The sequence below is a fragment of the Pungitius pungitius genome, chromosome 4 (genome assembly GCF_949316345.1).
Source record: "Pungitius pungitius chromosome 4, fPunPun2.1, whole genome shotgun sequence".
NCBI lineage: Eukaryota > Metazoa > Chordata > Actinopteri > Perciformes > Gasterosteidae > Pungitius > Pungitius pungitius.
In genome coordinates this window covers 16,439,011-16,458,852 of record NC_084903.1, presented here as the reverse complement: position 1 = coordinate 16,458,852, position 19,842 = coordinate 16,439,011, and the positions used below count along the sequence as shown (strand labels likewise).

At 44.4% G+C, this 19,842-nt stretch overlaps 1 protein-coding gene across 3 annotated transcripts; it reads right to left on the bottom strand.

Annotated features, from left to right (window-relative positions):
• Window positions 1–70: 70 nt before the first annotated feature.
• Window positions 71–19,570, bottom strand: ahctf1 (AT hook containing transcription factor 1). 3 transcript variants are annotated; one of them, XM_062561807.1, is made up of 40 exons: window positions 19,338–19,570; window positions 17,237–17,363; window positions 16,643–16,793; window positions 16,368–16,470; window positions 15,873–16,053; window positions 15,443–15,650; window positions 15,231–15,347; window positions 14,754–14,838; window positions 14,432–14,582; window positions 13,939–14,071; window positions 13,666–13,847; window positions 13,412–13,473; window positions 12,941–13,069; window positions 12,683–12,773; window positions 12,389–12,478; window positions 11,843–11,983; window positions 11,523–11,627; window positions 11,233–11,329; window positions 11,000–11,123; window positions 10,823–10,879; window positions 10,399–10,545; window positions 10,028–10,218; window positions 9,768–9,912; window positions 9,509–9,640; window positions 9,213–9,360; window positions 8,819–8,969; window positions 8,629–8,730; window positions 8,248–8,392; window positions 7,872–8,087; window positions 7,041–7,713; window positions 6,667–6,861; window positions 6,399–6,498; window positions 5,725–5,846; window positions 5,326–5,630; window positions 3,111–5,225; window positions 2,130–2,391; window positions 1,794–1,964; window positions 1,622–1,719; window positions 1,314–1,402; window positions 71–1,189 (listed from the first exon to the last, which is right to left on the bottom strand). In XM_062561807.1, exons 2-40 carry the CDS (start codon window positions 17,355–17,357, stop codon window positions 991–993), a joined length of 8,034 nt encoding a protein of 2,677 aa, XP_062417791.1. In that variant the 5' UTR covers window positions 17,358–17,363; window positions 19,338–19,570; the 3' UTR covers window positions 71–990. The 3 variants fall into 3 exon arrangements, with proteins under 3 accessions (XP_062417791.1, XP_062417792.1, XP_062417793.1); XM_062561808.1 differs by having other exon boundaries at window positions 1,314–1,399; XM_062561809.1 differs by having other exon boundaries at window positions 2,130–2,361.
• Between the last annotated feature and the right edge of the window lie 272 nt (window positions 19,571–19,842).

The window sequence follows — 19,842 nt, the reverse complement described above, 5'->3', positions numbered from 1 at the left end:
TCCATCGCACCAAACGAACAAACAAAGCAATAAAAGGCAGCATATTGAAATGAGACAGCCACTCAATGTGCACAGTATTCAAGCGTTAACATATTTATCAAAGAGCAGTCATCAAAAATAAGACATTCTACATACATTCATCAGAAAATAGCCTGTGTCAGATGGTGGTTGACGTTAAATGAATCAAAGCCTATTAACATGTCCCAAAACTCTACACCGTGGTGCAGGTCTTTTTGCTTCCGTCACACTATGCCTAGCTCACAGAAGATTACACAGATCGACTGAAATTGTAAGATTACGGCACAGGCAAATCTAAATAGATGATCAAACACATTCAAGACACTTCAAATTTCAAAAAGAGCGTAATTCTTCCGGATGTATTTATTAACTTTATTTGGAACATAGCAAAAGACTATATACAAATGTGTAAAAATGTTTCACCTTCACTCAGTTGGTTGCTTTTCTTTTCTCAAATAGAAAAGCAACAGGCCTCAAAATCTAAAAAGGTAAAATAACCCAAAGAATAACAATTAAGAGAATGTGAATAAAACCTATTATTAGATGCGGGTTCTGTTCAGTCTCTCTGGTTTTATTTATGGCAGCTTCGAAAATCAATCGACAATTACTTTTGTGTCCAGAGAATTACGTGGATTACGAGGAGCGTTGCAAAGTCTCCGACACCAAATGGCAACAGATACGTTATCAAGTGAAATCCAGTTCGTACGAGCGCGATGTGTACTCCAAAAATAAATGCTCGCTCACACGGCTATCGAAGTGTGTTTTGCTCAAAAAAATAGATTTTTACTCTTACATTGCTTTTTTAAAATTGTCCTGATAGTACAAATCGAACCACCGCAATGTGAGGCCTTTGAGGGAATAGAACCATCTAGAGTTTAAGCATACACTTTTATTCGACAGCTCCCGACAGAGTTGCTTCCATTTGTGTGGTGGCCGTCTGAGGATCACTGGTGAAAACCACCACCAACCTCCTTAAAGTTTCTTCCTCCGGGTCACAGGTTTTTTTAAAACGGTGTCCATTACGCGCTTGCGTCGCAGGTTCATGCTGGAGGTCGGGGCCTCTCCCTCTATAATCCTCTTCAGCGCGCGCGGGATGGGCTCGGCTGGGCTGGGCAGAGGTGAGATCAGGTGCACCTCTGCAACGGGAGGCGGCTCCAAAACCGCTTTGGATCTGAAGGTGAAGAAAAGAAAAAAGGGAGAGATTTTATTTGGCCCAAACCAAGCGGTTATTTTTTTGGTACGCTCGGTCTTTAGGGTCCACAGAAGGCATTTTTCTGGGGATGACAGGATCTTACTTTGCTGCTCTTTTGCCCGCTTTGCTGGTCTTAGAAACACCTTGTGCTTTCTCCACTTCTACAAGATCCTCTTCTGAAGCAATTTCCTGCTGATAAAATAAAATAAAATAAAAACACTTCCCAAAAGACCTCTTCATGAATCCTCTAACATTTCTCCTTGGACATTAGTGGGTGAGGGGGGAGCAGAAAGTGGGATTGTTGGTTTTTACTTGTTGCTTTTTGAGGAACAATAGAACAGAATTATGAAGAAGGTACTCATAGAATTACACGTTTGAGCCACGAATGATTTCAGCAGCAGAAGCCCTTACATGAGGAGCAGCAGAAGACTCTTTGCCGACTCTTCTCCTGCTGCGGGTCACTGGTGCCGTGGACTCTTCACTCGGGAAAGGAGATTCTGCTCTGTTAGCTGGCACAAGGACACAACAAGGGGTTAAAATCATGATAGACGGACAACTGGACATGAACGGATGAAAAGCTCACCTCTGGTTTTCCTTCGCGAGGGGGAGTAGATGAACGAATGCTCGCCTGGGCTCGACTCTTCGGGTTCAGGGTCAAGGTCGTCCTTCAGAGGAAGCAGCGAGTGAACCTCCCCCACTGACGACTTTGTACTCCTCTTGCTGGTTCTCAGCATCTTTGTGAGGACTAGTCCTCCTGTAATTGCATAACATAACAGTGTACACATGAGGTCCTTAAATCAAAGATGCTTTATTCTATGACAAACATCTTACAAAACTGATCTGTTTGGAGGCTCGTTCATACCTTCCTCTTTCGCTTCCTCATCTTACAAAACTGATCTGTTTGGAGGCTCGTTCATACCTTCCTCTTTCGCTTCCTCATCCTGAAGTCTCTTGATGAGGGCGTCAGCGACAGGGGTTTCAGAATCCACCTCCAATGGTGAATCCAGTAAGGGATGCTCTTCCTCCGGGTGATCCCAGAGTTTGCTTCGAGTCGGCCGACGGGAGTTGCTGCTGTCGAGTTCTGGTTGAAGTAAAACGCTGCTTTCTTTTACATTTTCTACTGTAGTCTCTCCTCGTATCTTCTTGGCACTCTGAGGAAGTAATACAGGCACCAGTTTCACCTGGGAGTGTGAAATACCATTAATGATCAACACTGGATGGAGCGGGTTTATCGACATGAAATGTGAAATAATGTATAGAAAAACAAAAAAGTTGAAGAGTTGAACATCCAACACAAATGGCTCAACACGTGTCAACGGTCTGATGATGATGAACAGGATGAAGCTTGTGTGCACACTGCACACGCAATGCAGTCACACACCTCCCACAAGAGTCTACAATAACTGATGAGTATTGGAAGAGTGTGTGGCGTAAAACCACAACAAAAAAGAATAGGAACTTTAAGTCTAAGACATGAGTTTGGCCAGATTAAGAGAATACATTAAGACTCTTTGCTTTAGATTTTGTCCCATGCCAGAGTCCTCTTTCTATCGACATTTCATACTTTGAAAAGCAGATAAAGTTGAAAACTTTTTTTTCCTACAGTAAGCCTACATTAGCTTAAGTGTCCCCATGAGCGATTCCACCGAGCCAGCATGTACAACACCAGTGGATTAATATTATATATATTTTTTTACTATGACCTATATATTTGCCTTGCCCACAGGCAGGAACTCAAACAAACAACCTCTCACCCACACACTTGAACTCCAGACCATTCAGCCCCCGAAGACTGTGGGGGAGCATCTGGACCGAGTGAATAACAGAGTTAGCTACAAAAGCCGGTGGTATCAAAAGAAAAGAATAAGAAGAAAAATAACAAAAGCGATGGGACACTCACTTGTGGATAAACATTAAGGGTGATCCGGTTGGACTGTCGAGTCGCCCTGCCGGGGCTGGCAGGCTTTTTCCTTTCCTCCTCCTCTTCCTCCTCTAGCACGGATGGCTGCGCCTCTGCGGGTTCTGTACGGCTTTCCTTGGAGTCAAGTTTGACGGGGGAAGCAAAGTCCTCCTCCTGTTTCTCCTCCTCTTCCAACATCTCTAATGTCGTTGGCTTTGCCTCGCTGGTACTTAATGGTCTCCTGCTGGACCTCCTCGGAGTGTCTCCCTGAGTGGTCCTGCGTTTGGCCGGTGTGGGAGTCCTGGAGCTCGTTCGTCGAGAGGCTTTTGTACCTTTGACCTCGCCCTCTGGTTCCTCGTCGTCTTCGCTCTGGGTCCTTGGACCGGTCCTGGTAGAGGCCCTGTGGGAAACCTGTCGTCTGGCTGGAGAGGAGGCCCTGGAGGTTGATACAACTGCGGTGTCGTGATCCATGGCGTCATCCTCTTCGATCTGGTCTTGAGGAAGCTGTAGCGGAGCGTTGCGGGCGCTTCTTCGAGGCGTGCTCGCTTGGACGTTAGTCTCTTTGTTCTGTTTACGCTTTCTGGGTGTGCGACTAGGAGACGCGAGTAAAATTGCGCTTGTTCCTAACTCCTCATTTGTCCCATCCTCCTCGGGCTCCTCAGCGAGGGGGGAGATGAACGTGACTGTTCTCCCTCTCGTGGTCCTCCGTGTTGGGGTGGGAGGGGCTCTCTTTTTTCTCTGAGACGTGGGCGTCTCCGGCACAGGCTGTTCCTCCATCACAAGTTTCTCCTCTTTAACATCTGTATCTTTACTCTGTCTTCCCCTGGTGGTTCTTCTTGTTTTATTCTCCATCTTAGTTTCTTCCCCGACATCTTCTTCGGTCCCCGCTAAAGCTTTATTGTCCTGCTGCTTGTCCTCCACGACTGTGGCTGTCTCTGTGCTGGGGGCTTTATCTGTGTCCATATCAACATTCCCGTTCGCTTCAGTTTCTTCCTGGTCCACAGTAGGTGGTGGTGGTTTGTTGTCGTCCTCATCTGCAGCATCTTTCCCTGCAGGAGCATCTTCTTCATCCACCACTGCATGGAGCGCTCCTATCGGAGTGGGCCCAGAGACCAAAGGAACTTCAGGTTCTTGAACGTCAGCCAACAGTAATGCGGCGACTTCCCCGACTGGAGTTGTTTCAGAGAGTGACACACCTTCAGGTTCATGATCTTCGGCCAACACTTCTTCTGGGAGTTCTCCCACTGGACTTGTTGCAGACAGGGACACATCTTCAGGTTCATGATCTTCAGCAAACACTTCTGTTGGGAGTTGTTGATCTGCATTTGGTCCAGAGACCAAAAAAAATTCAGGTTCACAGTCGTGAGCCAATAATACTGCAGAGACTTCTTCGCCTGGACTTGGTTCAGAGAGTGTGAGAGCGTCAGGTTCTTGATCTTCAGCCAACATTACTGCTGGGACTTCTCCCAGCGGAGTGGGCTCAGTGACTGAGAGACCTGCAGGTTCATGGACTTCAACAAACCTTACAAACTGTGCATCACTCGGCTCTTTAGCATCTTCTGCTTCATGGTTGGCTTTGGTGTTTTCAGTTGGAACGTCAAACAGTTCTGACTCAGTTATCCCATCTACCTCAATTCCATCCACAGTGGCCATCTCTTTCCTCTCGTCCTCTTCTGGTACTTCTCCAGACTGAGGAGGATCCTGATCATCAGTTTCCAAAAGATTAACCTCAGATTTGTCCTCAAGGTCGTCCATGGCCTCTACTGCTGGGGAAAGGATGGGAGGGCTGGAGGACGGCAGCTCATTCTCCATAGGCAGCGTGTCTGCCTCTTCATCCCGGTCCTCGTCTAAATCCAGCATCAGAGAAAAGCCGCTGGGGGTTTCTGACCTCGGGTCATCTGGCCCAATGGCTTGCTGAAACTCAGGAGGACCCAGCTGAGAACTTTCAAGAAGGCCAGCCTCTCCCTCCACAAGCTCAAGGGGTACGAGTAGAGTAGTCGAGGGTTTCAGCTCCAAGTATGATGATCCTTGATCTTCATCATCACCGACCTCCATCCCTTCTTCATCCGCCCCGAGCCTCACCATCACCACCTGACCCATGTCCTCCTCTACCATCTGTAATGGAAACAAGACGCGATCGATCATGATTTAGTCTAAAAAACATCAAATAGAAAATCATATCTTCAACCAATTGATTAAGCTCAACATGCGTTACCTTCATCTCTAACCCAGGTGATATCAGAGAGAACTCCGCAGCCTCCTGCTCTGATAGACTTGGCAGAAAGTGGGTGTGTCCCTGTTCAAAGGCTGAACCGGGCTGGAGGGGTGGAAGTCTCCCATTACCCTGGACCTCTTCAATGATCTCCACCTCACTACCAGAATCCTCCTCTTCTTCGTCATTGTCCTCCTCCTCTTCATCGTCCTCCTCCTCCTCTTCAGCTTGATCAGACTCCTCATCCTCCTCCTCCTCCTCTGACACAGGGCTAGAAAGCTCTTCACTATCGTTTACACTCACAACCGCTAGGAGATAAGAGAGCAGTAAAGTGCAGGTGTGAGAATATGATATCATTTCAGTCAGAGCACCAGGTGTTAATGTGTGTACAATCTTCCTTACAGTGGGAGTCTGTGCCAGTTGGCTCAGAGGAGGTCACAGAGGCCGTAGATATTGGGTTGGTGGACACTGTTGGAGCTTCGACACCGGCCTGCACCTCCTCTTCAACCTCACCTTGCGACTCACTTGAAGAAAGAACAAAATCATTTAAACTGTGAAAAAGTTCTCTTTTTTTAATAAATTATCTTTTGTACCAACTCAGGTCCCTTTAAACAAAAATATAGATACACTTTGATATATATTTGAAAAAAGCGTATATATTTGTGCACTGTCGGTAGATTATTTTGCACTGTGAAATTGTCAATTCTGTTTTTGAATAAAAGTTTGGAAATCATTATCTAACATTATCCAATTCATCAAAAAAATATAACCGTTAGTTCCAACTCCAAATGACAGTTGCAGCAACCAGAAAAAAAAGAAATTGACAGTAGACCGTACTTAAGAATGGTCTCGTTTCTTAGCAGTTTGTTTTTTATGCTGGTTGTATAATTTGTCATATTCATCCCTACACCTTAAAAGTCCTTAAAAATATTGTCTAAATATTTGGCAGTGGGTGAGATAAGTGAAAACCGGCAACCAGTTTATCCCAGTTAGCGTATCAATGGATTGAGCTTCACACCCAAAGCATACTTGCTCATTGAAACTATAATTCGTGTGTAAGATAAATAGATACTGACTTGTTGAAGGACGTTTGGGTCTGCGACGTGTTGTGGATCCCTGAGCGGGTCAGTGAGAAATCGTTGCCGAACAAATGTCTCTGCACAAACTCGGTCAGATCTGTTGGACAGAGTCATACCATCTTAGTCATTGTAAACTTGGTAAAACATGGTGCTTAATATGTAATAAAATGTTTAAACCTTGTTTTTTTATGAACCACTTGTCTAATTTGACGTGGTAATATCTAGGAACATTTTAACAGTATGAACGTATCATCAAAAGATGAACCTGTTGATTGCTCCAGATCCTCTTCCGGTTCATTTGTGGGTTCAGGCGCTGCAGATATTTCCAGATACTCCGTGAATTTTGTGGCTTCAGTGGCTTCAGTGGCTTCTGTCTGGACATCCTGTCCAACTCGGAAATCCGGTGATTCGACTTCAGGACCCGTCTGATAGTCTGTGGTCTCAGATACCTGGTTACAAACTAGTAGCGTACAAAATATATCAAGTGTTTAAATAAAAAATAAAAAAATTAAATATTAATTCAACTATCAGAACATAGCACGTCTTAATATTTTGTTGCTGGGCAGTAATGTGTGAGGAATTCCCACGATAATAAAAAGTTGTAACAATATTCAGGAGGATATTCTGCAAATGAATTACCTTGATGGGGAATAGAAATCTCCACCTGGGGAAGCGTTGCAGCATCTTCAATTGACTGAAGCTCATCCGGCTCTTCAGACTGAACATGTTCTTCATTCTTATTCTCCTCTTCAAGACCAATCTCAATCACGTCCTCAATGGTTTCATTCTCCTCCACCTCCTCCTCCTCCTCCTCTTCCCCCCCCTCTATATCCTCAGATGTCAGTAGGAGGAGAGGGGTTTGCTCAGCGGGGGCTGAGGTACTTTCTGGTGGTTGCATATTTTCAGCTAGGCCTTTGATGTTCACCGTCACCACCTGATCTTCCATCTCTGCCGCTGTATGCACCTCTTTCACGTCCTGGGCCTCCGAGGTATGCGGAAGAGGAGCATCATAAAATTCTAAAGTGGTGTCTGTTGAACGAACGGATAACTCGCTGGTGTCAAAGCTGAGGCTGAGTTGTGCTTGGGTTGCATCCGACGGCCTCGTCCCTGCAGGGGCTTCGTAGATGGAGGGCGACTTGCTCTCGAAGCAGCTCAGCTGTGGGGAGGGGATACCCCCTTCTGGAGGCAAGGACATGACACGAGGCGGTTCCTCTTCCTCCTTCTCGGCAGGCTTTGAGGACCAGGTCTTGTTTGAAGTCTTGGATCGCATGGAGCCTCTGGTCAGCAGGTTAATCGCACCTTCCGCTGCCATCTGGAGAAGAAAACAGTTGCAAGGAGGTTTGCAAAAATATTAATAATCACAAAAATAAAAAACCTACCAGCTAAAAAATAAGGAGATAAATTGACAAGTGTGTCGATACAGACCAATAAGCACAAATGAGTTTTTGTTTATTTTGTGTTTGATCTTACCCCATTGGTCCATCGGATGCCTTTCGCCGGTTCAGGAGATTCTTCCTCTTCAATGAAGGTGATCCGACTCTCTTTGCTGCGGAGTGGGGGGGTGATGGAGCGTCCTGGAGAAGCAGACGGGGTGGCGACCGGTGTGGGCCTTAGGCTGCTGCGCAGGATGGACTGGGGAGTGAAGGCTGAGAACACGGGGCCAGAAGCAGCCAAGGCCCGAGCTCGCTGAGGGGACAAAGACATGAAAATTGTAACTTGTAAAATTAACTTATTCCACAAATACCAAGTCATTTATTAAGAAAATAACCTTTACATAAAGAACATTTGTGAAAATGGATTAACTTATTTGGATACCCCGACAGGGTAAAGGACTGTTCTTACTCACCTTGACGACCTGCGGTGTTTGCAGCAGACTGAGTTCAGGGGCTTTGCTGACGCTCTTTGGAGAAACCCAGGAACTTGGAGGTCTGGGGGAACTGAGAAGAGGCCGCGGGGTCTGACAGGAGGGGTGAACCACCAGGTCCATCAGCCTGTATGGAAGGAAAGTCAAGCCTCCATGACTTGTCAAACTCGCGGCCCGCCCAGTGCAGCCGGCCGGATCACTTTGCAATTGTGAGATTTACAGAAAGGTCCCCACACATGCGCGGCCGCATTTGCTTCTTTTATCTCTGAGCTTTTTAAAATGTACTCTAAAGTGATATAAAATAGTAAGTGTATGTGCATTGTATGCTTCACTCAGGCAAACATCAGGCTCATAGTACAGTACCTTGACCTCCGTTTGGAGCTCTTGGTAATTGGAGTTCCCAGGAAGGGATCAGAAAGGACCATGGAGGAGGGTTTGGGACTTTGAGCATCAGCTGACCAGGAGCTTTAGTAACAACATCCAAATATAAGAAAACACTCAAATAAATAAGAAATGATACAATAAATGTCCCCTTCTGTTATTTCATGCTCACCTCTTGGCTGGGGAGGACAGTGGTGTAGCTCCTTTGCCTAACCACACCTCCTCAATCTTGGTCAGGACGTTGTTGATGAAGCCGGCCCTGGACATCACCTTCTCGCTGGCGGAGCGTTTGCTGATGGTCGACAGTGGCTGCGGCCGACAAACTGGAGCAGTGTGCAAATACGTTATTTAGATTTGATATATGAGGGTTTGTGTGTACATGACACTAAAACTAAAAGCCCTTGAGTACCATGTCCACTAAAAAATAACTGCAACAGAGCGTGGACACTAGGACTGTCACAAGCCATCCTGCAACAACCGCAACTCTCAAAATAAATCTGCATGATTTTTGCCTATTGAATAACTTGAGGAACAGTTTGTCATTATTGCAATAGACATCTCCTCACCTTCTCGGTGGACAGCGTAGGGATGCTGGTAGGGCTTTGCTCTCTCGATTGCTAGTTTCCTCTGGACTTTGGGCAACACCTTGCCATAAAGATCCAATATTGAGTTTCTGGTGTTGGACCGCTCTTTAAGCTTTGGGTCTCGCTCATTCTAGGAAAAAAAGAAAGGGGTCATGAATCTAGTTGGATTCAATTATCTTCCTGTATGATCTTACAATGATAAAGATGCACATGCTGTATATCGAGAGGGTGCCGTGATGATAGTGTAACACTATGCACGCATGTGTGTCATCACTTACCACCAGGTTCATCTTGAGGCTGTGGTTGAGCTGCAGGGCGGGGATGTACTTGGCCTGCTGAAGGTAATGGACCATCAGTAGTTCTCTGTTCTGGAGACCGCCTGTACCCTGGAGAAACTTCTCCAAACTCTCCTGAAAGAGAAACCAAAGAACAAAGAGCTTTAGGCATCCACTTTATATCCAAAAACCCAAGGACCGGTGAATCCAAGGAAGAGAATGATGAAGGGTTTGCTTGTAAATAGAGACAGCTCTCTCCTACCTGCTCGGTGAGGCCCAGGGGCAGTTTGAGCAGCTCCTTAATGAGGCCCAGCTCCTGGCAGCTCTCATACATGAAGCCCAGCAGCTCTTCCATGTTGAGGCGATTCGAGTGCTGCCGTAGTAGCGACCACGCTTCTACGAGACACCTGGAAGGAGGAAGCACTGTGTTAATAAAGCGAAGATAGCGTCAACAAATGGCTGAATTTCCATCATGCTTGTAAAACAGCTTTTAGGTTTTACTGCAGAACCCGTGTCTTTTACCTGTTGTGTAGTAGTACAGACAAACAGAGCTTGGCCTGGGAGGTAGAAGAAATTGGCGGCTTTGTAACGTGGAAGTATCTTAGTGCTACCGAGTGTTGGCTCTGGCACATCAGTGCTTGTAGGACACGCTCGTGCTGCCACTCGAACTGACAATGAGAGGCAGCTGGATGCAGGAGCAACTCAAAAGAACTCTGATAAGGACAAATAAGAGTAAAGAAATTGTTAGAAGAGGTTGTCATTTAAACAGTAAGTGTCCTTCAGGTTTATACTAATGTAGTTATTATGCTAATACTGATGATCAATTCTCCTTTAAATACAATAGAAAAACTTGTTTGCCTGCTTCTTTGTTTTTTTACATGACTGGTGTGTACCTGGTGGTCACGATGGTCCAGCAGCCAGAGGCCTTGTACTAGTTTCACAAGTCCAATAGGGATTGCAAAGGCTGGGGGGAAAGACTCCACTGATGCTCCCTCCTTATTGGGGAAGGAGTACATAACATCGAGCAACAGGTAAATCACCTGGATGAACCGGTCAAGGCTTATACATTCAGGAGGCTTTTGAAAAAAAACTACAAAAAACCCAAATGGTAAATAATCAACAGTCTAATGAAAAGTTAACTGTGTTGACATGATGAAACCAACAGTATTACATTGTTTGTGATAGACTGATTCCCCTTCATCTTTATAACCACAAAACAAGTAAAACAAACACCTGAGGAAGACTGCATTTTACAGAAAATATTACAGCTGGCTGAGGGTGACATTAACATAACGTTATGACAATAATAAAGGATACAATTGCATTTTTAGCAGCTTCATCAATATTTTCCAGTAGATAAATGTCCAACAGGGCCTGTGAATCAAAAAAGGTATAAAATCAATTATTCACACGGGGTAGAAGCAACAGAAGCAAACTCGATTAAAATCAAATTAGATGGAAACAATAAATGCTATAATAGCTTAAATAGCTTACATGCAATGTAGGTGGTGGATATTTCCCAGTACCGCCCTCATCTCTCTTCCAGAGGTTGGTCAAGCGTTCCCCACACTGGCCTACCAAACCGTCAATCATCAGGCAGTCTGCGCACCACTTGCCCCTGAGAAAACAGCGAAGGGTGTCGGCATTGGATCAGAAATCTTAGACTTTTATCGAAGCGCAGCGGATATTAAAATGTATGTAAAAATGTTGAAGTGAAGAACACTCACTTAGCCAGCCTAGTGAGCTCCTCTCTGCGTATAGTATAATAGTTACTGATGACCGAGTGAGTGTAGAAAGGACGAGAGATCTGGAGAGCGTCATCGTCTGGTGGGGAAAGCAGATACAATACATATGGATAAAAAAATTAAATAAAAGACTCTTAAAAAGGCAACGCCTTAAGAAATATGATCTGATGATTTTCTGTTAAATAGTTAATAGCCAGACACACTGAGAAATGTTTTATGTAACATTACTGGCATGGTTTCCCCAAATCATAGTTATGCCAGCAAAACCTTACCTGAGCCTTCAGGTAGTAGACCGGTACGACAGAACCAGAGCACCACCTGCGCGTACTTGGAAATCAGACTGGACACCATGTTCTTATTTATCAGACCCACCAAGCCTACAACGCAAGGAAAAATAAGAAAAACCTATCAATAACGACAAATAACAGATAACCTAAAGTGTGTCAAACCAAACTGATTGATCTTAATTTATTTATGTCATTTATTGACATCAACAGTTTTATTACAGTTAAACACAAATGGTAAAAATGTCCTTTTCCACTGACATCCCAGGTAAACATAACGCTTGCTCGGGTGACTGAGGATGTTGCACCTTTTTGTGTGAGCTCCTGGGCTTCACTGAGCAGACAGTGGAAGATGGTACTGAGGTTACTGAGCAGCCGCTGGCTGTGCTGCAGCAGCTGCAGGGTCTGAGGGTCTGTGAAGTTGGATGAGCTGTCAAACAAGGGTGCACCTAGAGAACAAATACAAATATATATTGCAAAACTGGCAAACAGCATTGAAATAGGAGGAAACAAATAATGAATAAGTAAAAAAATGGACTAATAGACTCTTTGTAAGGTTGAATAATACTATACTGTAAACGATTGAGTAGCCGTGAACCTGAATCTTATGAACAGGTTATGCAAACATATTTGATCTAAACATTTCTAATATGTCACTGGATCACCTGAGTGGTCAAACTACCAAATGCAAAGTTTGTCAGATTTACAGTTCTAGAAAACCACCTAAATATACTAAAACCTAATAAGATCATCTTCGATTGATCAATGTTAATACTGTGAATTTTTTCTTCTAGTCTAAACATTTTGTATATTTCAGAAAATCCTTTGATTAAGAATGATATTTAAACACCTACAGATGCCATCGAGTTCCTCCTTGGTCTGAACCACTTTGTTCCAGGCCCAATCGAGAATGTAGCGCAGGTTCAGTGCAGATCCTGGTTGCTCTGTTTAAGAAGGAAGGATTTACATTCATCAGAACAGATTGCGTTTATGTAGCGGGACTTAATAGAGTTAAAATGATGAGTTTCTATGCATGTGATGAAGCCAAAGAGAAACTGAGCATGGTGTTCACTTCATTTGTTAGCATGGTTTCAATGAGGTTAAATAAGCAATTCAAGAAACAATTTAGCAGTTAAATAACTCCTAACCTTCTGCAGTCCACTGCTTGATACAGCCAGTGATCATTCCCAGCGAGCTGGTCTCCACCGCTGTTGACAAGATGGCATCCAGCTGCTCCTCCTAAGAGTCAACATCCAGTTAACAATGTATGTGCCACTATCAAAACTTTTGATTAAATATTGTTTTAATTGTTTTGTGATGCAAACTAAAAGAGGGCACACAAAGTTTGAGTTTGTGAGAATAAGTACTTCTGGAGACCAAGATGTCAGATCAGTGTGTGTTTGTACCTGAGAGAGGCTGGAAGCCTGAGTGTCAGCCAGGCGGGAGGAGAGAAGGCCGGACATGAGGCAGCGGGAGTAGCTAGTGGAGATGATGTCACTGGAACAAGGAGCAGCCTTCTTTAAAAAGCTCAGGGTCTGGTGGTAATGCAAAGGGGGGGATGTAAATAGAAGAGTATTTTTTCTTTTTAAAACTCACATATCTATATCTTACTTAAATAGAACATATTGTGTAATCTCAGTGCTGAACATTGTATAATCTAATACAAATGAAAAATCAAGAACACAAAGAAAAGGCTGTGTAAACTAAAATACAAACATTTTAAATCCTACCTTTATAATGATGGAAATATTAGTGGTGCAACGGTTTAACAATATTGGTTTAGTTTCTATTGATTGTTTTTCTGTTTAGTTTCTAATCCTAATACATGAAGACATTCTCCTCCCATAATTTGGATCGAATACCAAAAAGAGACTTGCCTCTTTCTGAAAGCCAGAGCAGGTTAAGTGCACAATTCCAGAGTTGAGCAGGCACGTAGCATCTGTAACAAGGGAAAAATACTTCATTAGTTAACAAAACAACAACAACAAAACCAGACATGTCTGCAGAAGCAAATTCCTTATTAATACCAATGAAAAGCAAAAACGGACATAGAAGATTATTTCAATACTAGTTGTTTACCATCTCTCCATACGATGCAATTTATTGTGGTAGATATATTGTCGTCACCTACCAAAGTTATACGTGGTTGGGTTAAAGTACTGTTCTGGAGGGGGGCAGGTGAAGGGCAGACCCCTGCTCAGGCTGCGGTCGTTCACCACGACATCCAGGAGGACATGTTGTGACACCATCTGCACCACCGGCTCCAGAGACCAAACTGCCAGGTAGGGACAATTTTGCAGAGACTCTCCCGTTCTGACGAGAACAAAATCGGTGGAAAAACAGTGTCACAGTAAATCCAAGAAACTGATGAAAGTGAAGTTATGAAAATCGGTCTCCATGTTACCTCAAAGAATCCGGCATCTGGGCGTGATACCAACGGTTGATGTCAAAAACCCCGATGTAGGTCGAAGGGGTTCCCTGGCCATAGGCCTTGACTTGCCAGCTGAAGATAGACACACTAGTGTCCGGGGATGCAACTGAAGAATAGGCAGTGAGGGAATGAGAGAGGAAGAGAGAAAAGTGTGAATGAAGTGATTCAGAAAATAAAAGCAGGTACTGAAAGGGAGTAGTTACAGTATGCAAAAAAAAGGAGAAAAAGAGCAGAAACTTTTCTCCAACACGAAGCAGCAACAGAAACCATTTTAATGAGAATATTTAAAAATTCAGTGTGGTCAATTCTACTTTGACCACACTGTCAAAGCACTAACCATTCAACTCAACAAAAATGTTTAGATATGCTTGAAACTGGCACGAATAATGCTTCAACCTAGCACCAATCAGTTCCCTGCATACTACATGCTATCTTCTGTAGGTAGTATCAGGGGAAGCATGCTAACCTTCGTTCATGCTGTCATCCCGGTCAGGGTGGGGTCGGAACTTCTCGATGGTCCGGCAGCTCAGCAGGCGGGTGTTGGTTGCGTGGGCCCTGAGAGGGAAGGCTGTGCCACTCAACTCCTGACTGTACCGCTCCTCACAGTACTCCAGACCCTTAAAGACCAGCGGTTAAAGAGGGAGGAGAGTAAACAAGGAAGGTCATTGAAAGTAGATTTGCCGAGACTAACACAGAACGAGCCAAGTGGAGGTCTCACAAAGTGAGGTGAATATAGAGAGAATGTTTGTGTAATATGTGGTGTCATTTCTTTTTTTAGGTCTACAAACCTCATAGAGGATCTTGCCAGAAGACAGACATTTCCTTTCACTGAAGGCCATCTGAAGCAGGCGGAGGCTGACAATATCTCCCTCGCTGTGTGGGAGTGAAAGGAGGCAGAGGGAAAATAAGTAGTTGGCAAAAACAAAAACACACATTTTGCCTGGATGGAGCGTTTGGAAATACAGATAATGCCAATTTACAGCATGCTTACAGACAGCCAAAATGTCCCAATAGTAATAAAGCTTACAGAAAAAAACCCATTGACAGTTTTAATAATACTAATGTAACAGAGGTTTGGCCTGAGATGGTAACCTTTGTTTAAAACCAAGGTTGGTTGCTTTTCAAACTATTTTCCACAAACCCATTTGTTTCAGAAAGAAATTAATGCAATTTATGCTTTTGACGTAGACGTTTCTGGAATAGTTTTGTGACGCCACCACTTTGCCTATTAATATTCAAGAGAAAATACGTAGTGTCAGACTCACAGGTCCTGAGAGGACTGCACAGCCCAGAGGTAGCAACAGTTCCTGGGGTCATTTTCTGGCTCCTGGAAGGTGAAGGCATGCACAGGCACCCTGCCACCCTCTAACTGGGAGTGGTATCTTCACATGAAAGACAAAACAAAAATTCATTCGATTTTTTATTTTTATTTAAAATGTAGCTATTATTAGGTATTCTTAAAATAACAATAACTCACTCCTTCTTCAGAGTTTTCATGTTCCACAGCCGTAAGTTTCCATCTGAAAATCCCACTGCCAGCTGGTTGGTCCGGGAGATATACTGCAGAGCCGTGGCTCCAACTCCACTGGGGCCATTAAGCTGGAGACAAAGATGGCGGCCCTGCCTGGTGCTGACTTCTCTCAACCGGGGGATCTCTGCAGGAGATTTGGTCACTACCTGCAGGTCTGGGAACAATGAGGAAATATAAAAAGGGAGAACGTTTTAGAAAGAGAAACAAACCAGTGTGGCAGGAAAAACACACGGCAAGAAAAAACAAAGACCAAGAGTATGTTGCTACTTCACAAAAGGGCCCTGTAGGTGTCGGCATAAAATAAACTGCTCAACCTTACAAAAAAGCAAAACAATGCATGTCAAATTGGCAACACAAATAAAGCCATCGAAATTACCTGAAGACTCCAGTTCACTTTGGCTACAGGACAGGTCATCCAGGCAGAGGTCCACAAGCAGAACATGACCCAGATCTGTTATTACGGCAGCGATACCAAAGAACCAGCGCAGACTCTGGTGAAGATGCTGGGTGGAGGTGCTCGCTCCGCCATAACTTACTAATGGCTCAATGGCTGTAATCTACAGTGAAAAGAAGAAAGGACAGCAGATGTTGAAGTTTTCATGGTTTTCATGGTTTTTTTTTTTGTAAATACAAAATTAAAATTTGTCAATCTCTTGTATAATATCTGATGACCCACTAGTTCTTCATTTTAGCCATTTCGAAAAATATGACTGATTTCTTAAAAAAACTGCACAAATGTTGAATACTGCGATGACTCAACTGATGTCAGAATGGTTGCCTGAAAGCTGGCATACGTCACTCCCAGGTACTTAGCATTCCCACTCAAAGCATGAGACCAAATCTAGCAGATAAAGAGTGGAGGAGAACTCACCCTGCCCGGTATAACCACCGCTTTAACCACCCTTGACAGTCCCAAGTCATAGAGGCATAGTACACTGCCCTCTGCTTCCTCCAATCCAACCAGTAATCCAGACCTAGTCAACAGTAAAGAAGTGAATTTTTGACATTTCATTAACATCCAAAAATCTGTTTTTGTAATAAAACTGTAGCGGCTAATAACTGACAGTTGTTGATCACTCATTGCACGTTTTAATAGTTCATTTTGACTGATTCCATTACACACCCTAGACTGATAAATACTCTTACCGTTTGAGCCAGCTGAAGTCCCTGGCTGCCCGTACGCAGGGTGGGTGCTCGCCTCCGCCACTGAAGCAGTACGCAGACAGGCGTTCTCCTGTCACTGCGTGGACAACCTCCAAATGGGGACCACAGGCCAGCCAGGCCAGCCCACTGCGGCCTACACACACAACACACAAGGAAATGAAAGGTTATTGGGCCATGATCCAAGACTATTCCAAAGATAGGCCCCATTTTTAATAAGCAAACTGCTCATGAGTTAACAGCCAGTTGAAAGAAGCTTTTCTTTAGATAAAACTTAAAGCATAACTAATTCCAAATTTGAGTTGTGATTCTGCACTTTTGTTGGCTGTTGAATAAATTGTTTTACTAGTCAAGTGTAATATGTGGATGGATACAAAGTACTTGATTTATCCCAGTGCAACTTTACAGCAGTTCAGAGTGAAACAAACTATGTAATGTATTTATTTATGTTTAATGGGGAAACACCATTTATCACATGTTTTGAAACTACACTGTTTCACTTGTTTACCTGTTGTCAATGCAAATAGGGATGACGAGAAGAATAAATACATTTTTGAATTATCAATCAGCAAGGCTTACCAACAGTGAACTTCCCATGAAGCACAGAGTCTAGTGTGATCTCATCCTCCCCTAGAGCATCTTTAGTCACTTCTGGGAAAGGCAGCAGGCTGCTGGTGACTTGGGCAGTCAGGTCATGCATTGTTCACTGTATAAAACAACAACAACACAGGATATACAGCATGTTAAGATACACCCAGCCCTATACATGGTACAAAGACCCGTCCTAAGCCGTAAATCTACTTTGGGCTTTATCTGCCCGACGGGGTTTTACTGCACAAAAGAGGTCTTTTTTTCCAAAAAAAACACAGCCGCGGCACCAGTTGTCAGGAAACATGCAGTCAGCAATCTGCCGGACAGCCTGTCCTGTAACTGGGGATGCTTTCTAATCAACCAGCCCAGGAACCACTGCCACACGTGTGTTTGGAGATGGGTCTTCTGATGATTAAAGCACTATTCAAATAGTTTTTCAAAGAAATGCTAGTGGCCTATTCAAAGCGATCTGAGACAACCTAATAATGCAAATACATTTTCCATCTATCGTCCTTGAATCCCCTTTTTACAGTTTCCTGCAATATAACAAGGTTGTGAAAAAAGAAAAAACACGTTTTGCTTACAGCAGATGTCGTTAACACTCGCATTTGTGTCCCGACATCTTAACGTGTGTTGATTTATATTTACTCTTTTGTTATTAAAGTACGCCCCCGAGGCGTGTTACGGCACCAGCACGATAATGTCCAGCACCAAGGTGTGCACGGTGGAAGCTTCTCAAGGCCAACTCGACGTGAATGGAAACGTGCACACGTCAGTGTGTCAGAGGGAGCCGAGGTGCCCTCAACAGCGCCCCCTGTGACCGCGGGGCAGAACGCACCGTGGATTCAAGTGAACTCCCGCGCAACGAGCCTGCCACCACGCAACAGCCACATGACGTACCATGCAGCCAGACGATTTATCCAAAATGAACCACTGTGCAGGCGCAATGTTGCACGAGGAAGCGTGGCCACGTTGTTAAAGACTAATGACGGATTCAACGGTTGAACAACACAAAAGATGATTAAAACAGCAAATCTGGTTTGCATGCAATGCGACTGAACCGTTAACGTGTCAGTACGAGCGAGGGACTACCGTTAAAATGTTGAACTCTCGCACACTTTATGCAACTTACAGACGTTAATTACAAACGTGTCCGACAACAATTAGACGTTCTGGATGAATACACTTGAGTTAACTGACTCATAAAGTCCGGTTAGCATCTGCAGAGTGTACATTAGCTTCATCAACCGCTGCCTGACGTGATGTAAACAAACCAACGATCGCTTGCTTTTAAAAACGTAACGCGCAGTGCTGTTAAACACAGGACACAGTAACAACACATTACACACGTCCTTGTGTTATTTAGTGCCGAATACGGTCTGGTAGCTCCGTTGAAGATAACACTTTATTCAGTTAATTAGCAAGCTACCTATTCAGCCTGAAAGGTCATGCAGGATTAGTGTATCAGAGAACCGTTTACATTAAAGTAGTTCGCCTGGGAATACGCAGACGTGTCAGTGGTTACTTCACTTTGAGACTGCTGTTAACTTGTTGAACATGAGCTACGCCATACACATTGAACTCTAACGCTAGTTCAGTCGGGGCGGCTAGCTGGGGTCCAGACGGTAACGTTGCTACTTTCGCGTTGTACCGATTGCTCGCGTTGATGTTAGCGAAGCAGTGTGTCCGATAGTTCTTCCGTGACCAGCTTTTGGGCTGACTCCCTGGAGAAAGGTTATTAACGTTTATCCTTACAACTCTTTGAGTTTAGCTTTCAAGGCGCTTGAATGGGGGAATTTAACAGTTAATAGCTAGCTGAGTCACAGGGCTTTAGCTGGAACCTGCGTAACGTTACTGTAGCGTATCGTAAGCTAGCGATACACAAGTCACTAAGCTAGCTTGTAGCCACTGGCAACATCGCGGCATACAGCTGGTCTTCGCCAGCGACGAGTCAACTTTTTCTGTAAAATGTTCGGAGGATATTCAGCCAACATCGGCGGGTTCGGTGTGCTAGCCCCGTTGGATCTCTCGCAGTTACGCGTGTGAACGTGATGCAACGTGCCGCTAGCTGCTACGGACGTTAAGTCACCTGTCCGAGGACGTTGGCGGCTTTATCGCGGCCACAAATGCGTCGTTTTCCTTGACGAATCTCCCGATTGCTTGTCTCCTCTCATAATCCGCCCCTCGTTTTTAAAGCACGACTCATACGCTTCGATCGACTGGCGAGCACAAGTCGGTCCCTTCAGGCTTCGGCAAAGCGCAGCGCCATTTCCGCGGTGGGAAAGTGCTCCACGCGCATCTTCTTCGCGGGCGTCAGTTCTGGGAGCGTGAGCGCGGGGGTCGCTTAGTGCTGCCCTCTACGGGTCGGGCTGCTGCATTCAACTCCGTGTACAGAGTTGCGCGCGTACCCGCCTACACACACTTCCAGTTTCCTCAATCGTAGCTTACGATGTTATGTTAATTATTAACCTGTTATCGTCTTCACCTCAAATGTACGTTTGTATAGCCAGAAAGCATATAACATGCATCATCGGGTTTGGGGACCAACAACATCAACGTTTTGCAATCCATATCTTTGAGAAGGCAAGTCAGAA

Excerpts from the sequence above, each read along its gene's own strand:
- ahctf1 (XM_062561807.1), bottom strand. The coding sequence starts at position 17,357 with ATGCATGACCTGACTGCCCAAGTCACCAGCAGCCTGCTGCCTTTCCCA. Across the intron at positions 16,794-17,236 it reads TCATGGGAAGTTCACTGTTG|GCCGCAGTGGGCTGGCCTGG; the intron begins GTAAGCCTTGCT and ends TTGTGTGTGTAG. Across the intron at positions 14,839-15,230 it reads GTGCAGTCCTCTCAGGACCT|CGAGGGAGATATTGTCAGCC; the intron begins GTGAGTCTGACA and ends ACTCCCACACAG.